The sequence below is a fragment of the Elephas maximus genome, chromosome 8, assembly GCF_024166365.1.
Source record: "Elephas maximus indicus isolate mEleMax1 chromosome 8, mEleMax1 primary haplotype, whole genome shotgun sequence".
NCBI classification, from domain to species: Eukaryota; Metazoa; Chordata; class Mammalia; order Proboscidea; family Elephantidae; genus Elephas; species Elephas maximus.
Window position 1 is genome coordinate 20,514,927 of NC_064826.1, and position 14,029 is coordinate 20,528,955.

General features: G+C 38.8%; 1 protein-coding gene across 2 annotated transcripts in view; it reads right to left on the reverse strand.

Annotated features, from left to right (window-relative positions):
* NRF1 (nuclear respiratory factor 1) overlaps positions 1–14,029 on the reverse strand; it is a 158,517-nt gene that overhangs the window by 83,941 nt on the left and 60,547 nt on the right. For both annotated transcript variants that reach the window (XM_049893065.1, XM_049893066.1), the window contains one exon: positions 3,623–3,854. In XM_049893065.1, the coding sequence (XP_049749022.1) occupies positions 3,623–3,845 (223 nt within the window). In that variant the 5' untranslated portion in view covers positions 3,846–3,854. The remainder of the gene's footprint in view (positions 1–3,622; positions 3,855–14,029) is intronic.

Below are 14,029 nucleotides of genomic sequence, written 5' to 3' on the forward strand. Positions count from 1 at the left end.
ATAACAAAGAGAATAAAACAAAACTTTCTAAGGAAGGAGAGCGCTTTTTAAAAACTTTTCAGTTTTTATTCACAGAGCTGTAGAAAAGGACATCACAGTTGATCTACTGTACCCATTTAGAAGTGTCTTCATTTTTAAAACAAATGTTTACTGGGTAGCCATTAGACGTGTTGGGGAGTTGTAGGATGGAGCCCAGACGTTCTAAACCAGAAACAGGGGCATGTCATCTAAGAAGTGTAATTATATAGGAGGGGGCGGGGAAGTAATGAAAAATGTCGGGATATTTAAAAACTGGACTTTTCTAGGAAAGTCCAGGCTGTCTGCTTAGCTGGTTATATGTGATATAAACACAGTATAGCTATTACGGTGATTTCTCTCCAGAGCAATCTACCATTTAGGTCAGCTCTTCCAAAATAAATTCTAAAAGCTCCCTCATAATGTATGCCCGAGTCTATGCCATTATCTAAAATCATTCTAATGCTTAATCCTGCTTCCTTCCAGGTCCTTCCATCTGTTAGCAACCTTTTTTAGAATTTAAAATCTCAGCTCAGGGAGAAAAAAACAAAACTTTGTTTCTTCTTCTGTGACTGGCAGGATTTGTATTCACTCTGGATTTGGAGAAGGAAATGAGCCGATTGCTAAGGAACAGTCTTTACACTGGCTTAGCCTTGGAAGTTGGAAAATTTCTTATACTGAGATTACGGTTCTGCTTTTCTGAACAAAAGCCCACCCCAAAATTCAAACGAAGGTCAGCTGCTGTGAGGAGCATTTCTACTGCTGCAGGGGTGAAGCCAAAGTCAACCTAGTAAACTACGACTGTAAGTCTTACTCAAAGAAATCACAGCTTTTTAAAATTAAAAGATTTCTCACACATCATCTCACCAAAGTCGTTCCAATTGTGGTTCCTGAAATCAATTTAGGGATTAAAAGCAGAATTGTTTTCAACAAGAAAGAACTGGAAATATCACAGTGCATCTATCATACACGATACAGATAAATACTGCTCTGTGAGACCTTTGTTTTGAATGTGCTTTGCCACTCAGCTTCACTTTTTAAGTTTGTATGTGTATACTGAATTGCGATATAAAATATATTCTTATTATGGGTTACAGTTTTTAAAAGTTCGAGAAACATCGACCCCGTCCAATACCTTTATTATACAGATGAGAAACTTTAAGTGACTTGACTTCTACTAGTAGTGGCAGACTAGGCAATTCAGACCAACATTCCTGCTAAGGACAACTATGAAAGCTGGACAAAAACAAAAAAACAGCAAAAATAATCTTAAAAGCATCAAACAACAAACAAGAGAGTAGGAAATCATCAGGCCAAGATGCAGAAACAACACAGGCATCTGAGCTGTTTTTGCTTCAGGCTGTCTGTCATCCAGAAGGTCAGCTGAGCAACACTCTGTCAGTCTTGAGGGATCAAAAGGACAAAAGTTAGAGTCCCGGTTTTACCAATTGTGGAAGCCCTGGTAAACTACCCTGTTTAAGAGTTAGAACCATAACGGACTGCACACTAGCAATGAGATAAACTAAGCAAATCAGTCCTCCCATGGAATACAGCCCAGCTTTAAGTCATTTAGTGGCCCAGAAAATTCCTAGACCTTATATTGGGTTGCAATGATCCAGTATTGTTAGTGTCCTCAGGCATCCAGCAGAAAATCCTCTCTAGGGGAAGATAGCATTATCTCAGAACCCAAAATACCATTCAGAATTCATTCAAATATAACCAGTCTGTGTGGAAAAGGCCAACATGAACGAGAAAAGCACTAACAACATATAACAGACACAGACCCACAAGTACTTCAGAGAAGTACTAGCTGGGTCGTAAGATCATAATGCTTGCTTTATTTGAGATTTTTTAAAAACAATTTCTTTTCCTATTACAACTGGAAACAGTTAGTGTGCAAATTTGGGGGTGGGGGGTACCAGAATTTCTAAAACTGGGTTTTTTTGTTTGTTTGTTTAAGAGGGAAAAAACTCCAAAATTGTAGCCTGATGGACAGATTTAAAAGTAGTTTAGATAGACACAGCTGAAGAGAAAACTAATAAACTGGAAGACAGAAGAAACCACACAGAATGAAGCAAAAAGTACAGAATAAAGGGTAAGAGATATAAAGGATTCAGTGAGGAAGACTAACATATTTGAGTCACAGAATGAAAAGAGTTAGGATGGAGCAGAAGCAAAATCTGAGCAGTTAATGACTAAGATTTTCCAGAATTGATGAAAGTCATCAATCTACAGATTCACACTGTCCAAATAAGCCTAAACAGAATAAATAAGAAGAAACCCATAGCCAGATACATCCCAAAAACTAAAGATAGAGAAAGCTTCAAAAAGCAGCTGTGGGGGAGGGATCTGTGTGGCGAGATAACCTTCAAAGGAGCAAGTGTCAGAACGAAAGGGCTGACTTCTCCATAGCAACAGTGGAAACCAAAGACACTGAAACGGTATCTTCAAAACGAGGAAAGTAATTGCCAGCTTAGAACTGTGTACCCCGTGAAAGCACCCTTCAAGATCAAAGGTTAAATAAAGACATTCTCAGACAGACAAAACTGAGAGAATTTGTTACCAGCAGACCCATGCTGAAGTTAATGCTAAATGATGTCTTTAGGCAGAAGAAAAACTCCTCAGAAGACAGGCTGGAGATGCAAGAAAAAAAAAAAAACATTAACTATGTATAAAACAAAATAATGTTTTAATGGGGCTCAAAATACACAGGACAACAATTAACATATAGGTCAGAGCAAGGGATAAAATTCACACGTTCTAAGACACTTGTCCACACCAAAAAACCCACTGCCGTTGAGTTGATTCTGACTCACAGCAACCCTATATGGCAGAGCAGAACTTCCCATTAGGGTTTCCAAGGCTGTAAATCTTTACAGAAGTAGACTGTCACATCTTTCTCCTGTGGAGTGGCTGGTGGATTCAGCCCAATGACCTTTCAGTTCATAGCCGAGTGTTTAACCACGGTACCACCGGGGCTCCTTGTATTCTCCAGGAGGAAGATGAAGGTATCAGTCATGTAAGACTTTGATGTATGCTATAATTTCTAGGAGTATCAAATAGCAAAAGTGAACACAACTTCCAACAAGAAGTTTCTTTATATCAACAAAAAAAAAGAAAAACTTTTCGATTACTCCAAAAGAAAAAATGAAGGAAAACGAAACACAGAACAGACAGGATAGACAGAATGTATATCGTAAAGAAGGTAAATTTAAACCTAAATATATCAGTAAGTATATTTAATGTAAACAGACTAAATGCTTCAGGTAAAAGCGAAAAGATTATTGGAATGGATGAAAAAAACCCAAAATCATTAACACTAAAATAGTAAATGATTCTCAAACTGATCTCAGTTCAATACAGGTTCAAGTTATAAATGCGAGGCTTGAAAAAAACCTGTAATGAAAACAAATGTGAGAGTGTCTGAATCCTAGGTTCTTTCAGATATGCATGGTACTCTAAGTGAAGTGGAGCCCTGGTGGCAAAGTGGCTAAGAGCTCAGGCTGCTAACCGAAAGGCTGGCAGTTCAAATCCACCAGCTGGTCCTTGGAAACCCTATGGGGCACACAAGCAAAAAATGAAGAACTTCCAACACAATTAACATTACCTGCAGCAGCCAGATGGGCTGTTACCTCATCAGCTGCTGTGGAGTTGAGTATATCTGAATCATCATAAGAGGTGTCCTCGGGAGAAGAAGGCGAGTCCTCATCAGCACTCAGCATACTGTGTTCAGTGTAGGTGGCCACATGGACCTGCTGTACTTGTTGGGCCACTGCATGGGCTTCTATGGTAGCCATGTGTTCAGTCTGGGTCACTGCGTGTTCCTCCATGAAGATCCACTGTCAGGAAAAAAGGCAAGAAACAGCCAAGAGAACAGGATTTAGTGTATAATATAAAACAACGCTCAAACTAAGAGGCATTTTCCTCAAGAGCAGGAAAACTTTGACAAGCCTCTAATTTCACGACCAACCTCACGGTACCATGTCATAGGAAACGGGGAGAAACATTCAAATGTAACATAGAAATGGAATATTCCTTTTGTGAATCCATTTTGATGGGAATTAACTATACTAATTTTATACGTCAGGTCACAAGACAATATCTTTGATATGACATATAACAATAAAAAGATATTTAAAAATAACAATAAAGACATTAAAATATCCCAGTGACTAGCGTTTGACACTGTGAACATAAAAACACTTAGTAAGTAAACAGGAGAAATACTTAACATTTTCTTTGTATTTCTTTATTTCAAAGACAAATTAAAACGGGAGTTAAACATTTTTTTCCAAAAATGCCATTATTCAAATTGTTTTTTTCTGCTTATAGAACTGTGCTTCTTGTAACCCCTAAAACAATGCAGAACTCATAAAATAGTGAGTTAAAGATTTGTTCTCTAACTACAGAGAAATTGGTTATCCTTAAAAAATATTTCTGGGAGCATACGCATCTATAGATTTAAAATAAAAATAGGCTCGTATTACACACACTGTTCCATAGTTTGCTTTCTTCATATTACAATATATCTGGACATTCTGACACATCAAACATACAGATCTACTACATCCTTTTTAAATAGCTGCAAGCAAATACTTCATTGTATGGATCATGCCATAATTTAAATAACCAATTGCCTACTGCTACATAGCTTATGTTTTGCTATTATAAACATCAGTGCAGTGAACATCCTTGCATATTAAACGTTGCCTACTTATTATTCCTTAAATTCTTAAAGGTAAAAATTGCTAGGTCAAAGGTCAAAGAGTATACCTATCTTAAATTTTGACTCATTGAAAGCTAAGTGTTTAACTTGCACACTAATATTATCCCCACTTGTATAAAGCCACACCACAGATTTGAACCTTGACTATCATGTAGTATTATACAGTACTGCATATCTGGAGTTAAAAACAAAACAGTGGCCATCTAAGGGCAGAAATGTGACCTTTATGGCTACAACAAAAAAGAACATAATCATCTATTCTCCTAAAATCCTGCCCTCATTTTCATTCCACTCTATGGTAAAACTCTCCTTTTCCTTCTTGGAGGACATCTAAAATGCTTTGTTCCTCTGAGTGACCTGCATTCTTAAGCTTCCTCCTGCTTTGTCTTCCTTCTTCCCATTAGCTGTTTTCATGGAGATGACCACACTTTTACTTTCCTGACATTCTTCATTCCTGTTTTAAATTCTTGTGCTTTTCTAGTCTTTTTTTTTTTTTTGCTCTTTTAACTGTCTGTTTTCGCTCTCATACCACTCTACACATCACAATTCATCCTTCTAACCCAGTGATTCTTACTCTGGGAATATCCAACTACCTCAAAGAGTATCCTGTGTTTCAAAATAAAATTTATTTTAACTATAAAATAAAACCATCACAGGGTGCCACAAATCCCAGAAGATTAGGAATCACTGAGTCAGGATTTAAACCCCTTTCTACGCTTTCTTTTCTGCTTGAGGTCAACTCCCCTGTCCTGTCTCCCTGTGGCATATGACCTTCAGGAACATGCATCCTTGTTCCTTCAGATGGAGCTTTTTGAGAAGTACCTGGTAAAATAATATGTATTTAGTAGAGAAAAGGATAAAGAAAATGTGGTAAAATGTCAGTATTTGGGAAATCTGGGTGGAGGGCAAGGATCTCTGGTGGTGCAGTGGTTAAAGTGCTCAGCTGCTAACTGAAAGGTTCGAACCCACCAGCTGCTTTGCAGGAGAAAGATGTGGCAGTCTGCTTCTGTAAAGATTTATAGCCTTGGAAACCCTACGGGGCAGTTCTACTCTGTCCTACAGCGTCTGAGTCGGAATTGACTTGACGGCAGTGTGTTTGTTTTTTGGTTTGAGTGAGGGGCATATGAGAATTCTTTGTATTATTCTTGCACTTTTTCCATAAATCTGTAATTATGCCAGAATAATTTTTTTTTTTTTAAAGAGAGGTATCTGATAGTGCTGCCTTAAGGATTTTTCCATATCCTACCTTTGCTGTGAATATCCAAGGAAATACATCCTTGCTCCAGATTTGTACATATCTGAACTGCAATTTAACACACGATTAAACATAATATATGAGAGGAAAGTACCATTAAAACACTATTTTTCCATCCATTTCACTGTTCTTCTAGTCTAAGAGACAAACTGCGTTAGGGCATTTTAGAATTCCGGTTACTTCAAAATTGTTTTTAAATGATTTGGGATTAGATGCCATCTAACTGCTTTTCAAAAGGATTTGTACGCTATGCACTTGGCATAATAGATTTGAATTCTTTTCTCCAGAATGCAATTCACAGCATAAATCAATAGGGCTGTCTGCTTCACAGGCTTGTCACTCCAGCCCGGTGCCTTATCCCTTTCACCTCCCTCCCCCACCCCATCCTTCAGCCTAGCCAGTTTTATTCAGCACACTCTACAGAAAGCAGAGACGAAGGTACCTTAGACTTCTGTGAACCAGAGTGGGTTATCTGCAAATCATGGCTTCAGTGTTTTCATAAGATAAGCCATAAAACAGGTTGTCTCAAAGCCAGACATGATGACATACACATATTGCTGGAGATCACCACATTCCCCCCTAGTCAATTTTTGGGAAGTATTAGCTTTCATCCATGAAAAGTCAGGTTCTGTAGCTGCAAAATTGATAGGAACTACTAACAGATGACAACATAGTAGATAATCTGAATTTTAAAAACCACCACAGCCTATTAACCACATATCCAGAACCCCTGGACAAGTTACTTAACTGCTAAGCCTCAATTTCATCTTTTTTGGTTTTTAATGGAGAGAATGATAGTACCTATCCTCACAAGGATGACATGGGGATTAATGAGATTATCCAGACGAAGTGAGGTGCACGGTGCCCCCCTCCCCCGCAACACACACAAGTGCTCAATGTTAATTTTCTGATGATGCCAGGATTCCTAGGTCTTTTTGATTGTCTTGACTCATTACCTGATGAGGCTCACAAACACTGGGCCTAAATTTCTTCACCTTTAATGTAGACATCAGGGAACTATAAGAAACCAAGGCCCCGCCCATAATTTCATGGCAGCACACAAAATGGAGAGCCAGCACATGGATCCGATAGTGGTTTCTCTGAACTGATGTGAATAGTAACATGAGACCGCTGGCAACACATAACCTGTGACTCTCAACATCACACCTAAATAAAATGGCCTATCTAGCCATCTGTAGCCCAGAGCCAGTGGTTCAGAGGATTCCTTAACACAAACATTTCCTTTTTATTAAAAAAATCATTCACCAAAACAATAACTTAACATGATAACGGTTTTTCCAAAACCTCTGTCCGGAACATCACCTTGGGGCTCAATATGTGCTTCATCAATACATGTTTCATCTAAATTTCCTTCTTTGTTATATGAACTACAAAGTATTTCGGGGGGGGGCAGCTTGGTACACAGGGGTTCCTACCTTTGCTATTCTGGGACAGGAAGGGTGGGACTGAAAGATCAAGTGGAGAGAATAGAGAAAAACATATTTTCCTGTCCCAGAGCACACTGGAAGCTGTAGTCAATACACAGGGATCCAAAGCTTGAGAGTTGAGTAGCTCATGAACTACTAAACACAGAAACATGGTTATGAAAGAATGTTAACTGAACATTTCCTAATCCGAAATGGGAAATATACTTTGAGTGCACCTAACTAAAAATATATCTTCAAGTGGACAAGTAAGCTGAAAATTGTGTCAGGATACCATTATCACAGGTAATTTCCCCCAAAATTATAATAATGTATATCTTTTCCATTTTTTTCCAGATATTATCTTGTTAAGAACATTATTTAAGAAGGCAGATTTATGCATAAATTTTTTTTTTGTACTTTAAATGAAGGTTTACAGAACAAACTAGCTTCTCATTAAACCATCAGTACACATACTGCTCTGTAACATTTGTTACCAACCCCATGACATGTCAACACTCTCCCCTTCTCAACCTTGGGTTCCCTATTACCAGCTTTCCTGTCCCCTCTTGCCTTCTAGTCCTTGCCCCTGGGCTGGTGTGCCCTGGGCTGGTGTGCCCCTTTAGTCTTGTTTTGTTTCATGGGCCTATCTAATCTTTGGCTGAAGGGTGAGCCTCAGCAGTGACTTCATTACTGAGCTAAAAGGCTGTCTGGGGGCCATACTCTTGGGGTTTCTCCAGTCTCTGTCAAGCCTGTAAGTCTGGTCTTTTTTCTGTGAGTAAGAATTTTGTTCTACATATTTCTCCAGCTCTGTCCAAGACCCTCTATTGTGATCCCTGTATGAGCAGTCAGTGGTAGCTGGGCACCATTTAGTTGTGCTGGACTCTGTCTGGTGGAGACTGTGGTAGTTGTGGTCCATTAGTCCTTTGGACTAATCTTTCCCTTGTATCTTTGGTCTTCTTCATTCTCCCTTTATGCTTAACATTTTTTTAATGAATCTAGTTTAAAGAAATCATCAGAAATGTAGACCGATATTTATGCAAAGATAATCATTAAGATATTCTCTATAGCATTATTTTTAACACCAAGATACTGAAAACAGTCTAAATGTCCAACAGTGGGGTAACAGGTAAGAACTACACATCCATGAGACAAAATATACTTAGAAATATATTCACACACAGACAGTTAAATGTTAACTGTGGTTATTTCTGGGTGGCGGGAATTAAGATGAACATTATTTAATCTTTCCAGGATCGTCCTTATTTTTCCTCAATGGAAATTGACTATTTTTATAATCAGGAAAAATATATATATGAAAGAAATGCCTAGCAATTGAAGAAATAAAGGAGGAAATACACTGTAAAATAATAACACATAGGGAGCCAATGGAATTTGGAAGAAATGTGCAAGAGAGTTAAATTTAGTCTAATACACACATAATAGATGAGAATAAGTGTCCAGTATTTTAAAAATCAAAGTAAGAAGAAGAGCAGGCCAGGGAATCTAATCAAGGTATAACTAAATGTAAAAGAAAGCATTAGTCTAATCAATAACATTATCACATCAAACGAAAAGCTACCAGAAATGCCTAAGGGAAAAGTCTCAGACCAAGACCTCGCCTAGGGTCCAAGCCAGGGGTAGGACAACAAAGAGAGGCTCAACTCACAGTTTTCGACATATCCAGACTCTAAACTTCATAACTACGATAAAAATTTCACTCAATAGAAAATCCTTTCTCAAAGAAGCCTGAAGGATAGGATGTGCTTCTTGGGGGACACTAGGGTAATAGATCAAAATATTACCATAGCAGGAGGGAAAAACAAGACTGCACAAGAAAGTCAGGGTGAAAATAGAAGCAAGGTGAAAAAAAAAAAAAAAAAAAAAGCGTGGCATAATTCTGAGTAACTTAAAGGAGCTTAAGACAAGAGAATCCATTTGACCTAGGAATATTCTCTTTCAAATAGCCTACGGGTGGTATCTGATTTGTACATGGGAAAAGAAAAAATCCTCCCATGCCACCAGCCTCTATAATGAAAAAAGATTTATAAAGTTCTAGTCATGTAAATGCAGTTTATTGTTTTCCATTTTAAGACTCTAACTATAGACAAAATACTGAAAATTAAATATGATACAATACAGAATGTAAAAGTTATGCACCATGACAATGTAAAAGCAAAGATGAAGCAGGAAAGGGGAGGAGAATTGGGGGAATCCTTATGTAGTGAGTGAGTCAGGAGATACTATGGAGAGTAGATACAAGAACTTAACATTACAATGTAACTATCAAAAACAGAGGGGAAAGTAAGTAATCCTTATCTTTAATAGAAGGGAGTCAGCAGTGCCCAAGTTAGATAAATCAAGCAATAGTGAGTGGCAGGTACATACATGGTGGTATTATTGTTTTATAATACTATAAACAAAACAATTAAAGCAATTGCCTCTGAGCAGTAGGGCTAATCAGTAGGGGAAGACTGTGGTCAAAGACCACAGATTTTCATTCAATTTGATCTTTTATCATATGAATACATGAACTTTAAAAACAAATAAACTAAGATGTTGTTGTTAGGTGCCATTCAGTCCCTTCTGTGGCAACCCTGTGTACCACTGAAGGAAACACTGCCTGGTCCTACGCCAGGCTCTTAATCATTGTTATGCTTGAGCCCATTGTTGCAGCCACTGTGTCAATCCACCTTGCTGAGGGTCTTCCTCTCTTCCACTGACCCTGTACTTTACTAAGCCTGATGTTCTTCTCCAGGGATTGATCTCTCCTGACAACACGTCCAAATTATGGAAGACATAGTCTCGCCATCCTTGCTTCTAAGGAGCATTCTGGTTGTACTTCTTCAAAGACAGATTTGTTCATTCTTTTGGCAGTCCATGGTGTATTCAATATTCTTTGCCAACATCACAATTCAAAGGTGTCAATTCTTCCTCGGTCTTCCTTACTCATTGTCCAGCTTTCACATGCATATGATGTGATTGAAAATACCATGGCTTGGGTCAGGCTCACCTTAGTCTTTAAGGTGACATCTTTGCTTTTTAACACTTCAAAGAGGTCTTTTGCAGCAGATTTACCCAATGCAATGTGTCTTTTGATTTCTTGACTGCTGCTTCCATGGCTGTTGATTGTGGATCCAGGTAAAATAAAATCCTTGACAACTTCAATCTTTTCTCCATTTATCATGATGTTGCTCATTGGTCCCGTTGTGAGGATTTTTGTTTTCTTTATGTTGAGGTGTAATCCATGCTGAAGGCTGTGGTCTTTGATCTTCATTAGTAAGTGCTTCAAGTCCTCTTCACTTTGAGCAAGCAAGGTTGTGTCATCTGCATAACGCAGGTTGTTAATAAGTCTTCCTCCAATCCGGATGTCCCGTTCTTCTTCATATAGTCCAGCTTCTTGGATTATCTCCTCAGCATACAGATTGAATAGGTATGGTGAAAGGATACAACCCTGACGCACACTCTCCCTGAAATTAAACCAATCAGTATCCCCTTGTTTGTCCGGAACAACTGCCTCTTGATCTATGTAAAGGTTCCTCATGAGCACAATTAAGTGTTCCGGAATTCCCATTCTTCGCAATGTTACCCATAATTTGTTATGATCCACACAAATTGCCTTTGCATAGTCAATAAAACAGGTAAACATCCTTCTGGTATTCCATACGCCTACAAGGAAGACCAGTTAACACAACTATTATTCAAATTTACGCACCAACCACTAGGGCCAAAGATGAAGAAATAGAAGATTTTTATCAGCTGCTGAAGTCTGAAATTGATTGAACATGCAATCAGGATGCATTGATAATTACTGGTGATTGGAATGCGAAAGTTGGAAACAAAGAAGAAGGATCAGTAGTTGGAAAATATGGCCTTGGTGATAGAAACAATGCCGGAGATGGAATGATAGAATTTTGCAAGACCAACAACTTCTTCATTGCAAATGCCTTCTTGCACCAACATAAATGGTGACTATACACATGGATCTCACCAGATGGAACACACAGGAATCAAACTGACTACATCGGCCAGGGGCCGATTTTGGAACAGACCATCAATTGGCTTATAGGCAAGTTCAAGCTGAAACTGAAGAAAATCAGAGCAAGTCCACGAGAGCCAAAACAGGATCTTTAGTATATCCCGCCTGAATTTAGAGACCATTTCAAGAATAGATTTGACCCACTGAACGCTAATGACCAAAGACCAGATCAGCTGTGGAATGACATCAAGGACATCATACATGAAGAAAGCAAGAGATCACTGAAAAGACAGGAAAGAAAGAAAAGACCAAAATGGATGTCAAAGGAGACTCTAAAATTTGCTCACGAACATCGAGCAGCTAAAGCAAAAGGAAGAAATGAAGTAAAAGAACTGAACAGAAGATTCCAATGGGCGGCTTGAGAAGACAAAGTAAAGTATTATAATGACGTGTAAAGAGCTGGAGATAGAAAACCAAAAGGGAAGAACACGCTCGGTGTTTCTCAAGCTGAAAGAACTGAAGGAAAAATTCAAGTCTTGAGTTGCAATAGTGAAGGGTTCTACGGGGAAAACGTTAAACAACGCAGGAAGCATCAAAACAAAATGGAAGGAATACACAGAGTCATTATATCAAAAAGAATTAGTCCACGTTCAACCATTTCAAGAGGCAGCATATGATAGGGAACCAATGGTACTGAAGGAAGAAGTCCAAGCTGCTTTGAAGGCACTCGCAAAAAACAGGGCTCCAGGAATTGATGGAATATCAATTGAGATGTTTCAACAAACGGATGCAGCGTTGGAGGTGTTCACTTGTCTATACCAAGAAATACAGAAGACAGCTTCCTGGCCAACTGATAGGAATAGATCCGTATTTATGCCTATTCCTAAGAAAAGTGATCCAAGTGAATGCAGAAATTATAGAACAATATCATTAATATCACACACAAGCAAAATTTTGCTGAAGATCTTTCAAAAACGGCTGCAGAAGTATATTGACAGGGAACTGCCAGAAATTCAGGCTAGTTTCAGAAGAGGATGTGGAACCAGGGATATCATTGCTGATGTCAGGACTAAAGGTAAATCCAGGCAATTACAGTTTCTGTAATTCCTCTTCACGGTTGCTTGTGCTGGCCACCTATCTCTTGTCTCTTACCTCCATGCCCTCTTTTTTTTGTCTTCTTTTCGTTCTGAGCTGCCCTATACACAGTTCCAGGCTGGGTCAGCCAGCTATGTTTTCCAGACTTGCCTGCCAGCTTCCTGTTAGATTCTGTCAATGGAAGGCAAAAGAATGAAATGGAAGAGGAGGGAAGAAGGGGTTTCCTTCCTGTTTTCATTCTTATCAGTGTTGCTCCAGCGAGAAGACAGCTTCATCCCCCAGCTGCAACTGTGCCCCTTCTCCCTTGGAAAATAAGCACCAGCAAGCAGCTGGCATCCCACCCTGGTCAGATTACCAGCGGTATGGGGCCCCACCGACTCCTTGGTTCTTCTCTTCTGTTCACCCAGTCCTAGGGGTGGTAGCTGCTTCCTGTAGTAATTAATATCTGGATTACCTCAGTGTCCACCTTTTGCTCTTTCAGTTTTCCAACACCAGTGTAACCAATTCCCAGAATTAAATTCTCTGAAATATTTCACATGGTTTGATACATACCCTGATTAATATAAAGGGGAGAAAGTATATGCACTTATAAGAAATTATTCATAGAGCTCTGGTAGGCAGCAGATGCGGACTTTTTATATCTTCAATAAAGAAGTGATTCTAAGGGCATTTTTATAAGACCACCATCACGGTTTGTCTCATACACAGATGTAAGCTGAGTACAAAATCTTGAGTTTGATGACTCAAAAAAGGCTTAGAGAATAGGCTTACACATGCTGCTTTGCCTAAGTAACTATGTACTCTTAGTTTTTCATTTATCTGTTTATTTTATCCTGAAATACTGAGATCCTTCATTGAATAACTAAAATTGAAATCTCTCACAAATTACTTTCCTTATGAAGCTGCATCATTTCCAAAGTCTGCTTTCTTTACCAGGCTTTACTTAGCCTTGCACTAAGACTCTGGGGATGAATTTCTGGGCCAGTACCTACCACCGCCTAGCTAGCCCAAGAGGAAATATGAAGACAAAAAAGTAGAAGACTGTTCTCAAGCTCAGAACCGTGCAGCATTCTTTGACTCCTTTCTCTCTTCTCCCACTATGGTCTGTTCATCTTGTTACATTTTCTTTCTAAATGTATTTTCATTCCCACTGCCACTTTTTCTCATACTGGCAGTAATATAGTCTCCCTAACTCCAGGTTTGATCCCTATTCTTCCAAACCACTCTAGACTCACCTTCCTTAAATTAGATTAAAACAATAACAAAACAATGTGTTCTTCATGTCATTCCTTTGTATTTTCTATTCCCAAGTCTGGCAAAAGTGAATCCCCCCTCCCCACCACCCCGCCACACACATACACTTCACAATCCTCAATAGTTTTATTTTAAAAATAACCCCTGAAAGTCTCCTATAAACCAGGTAGTGTACTGGGCCCCGGGGATATGAATTTAAAAAGTGAATAAAGCACAGTCCTTGCCTAATGTTATAGATTGAATTGTGTTCCCCAAAAATGTGCACCAATTTGACTAGGCCA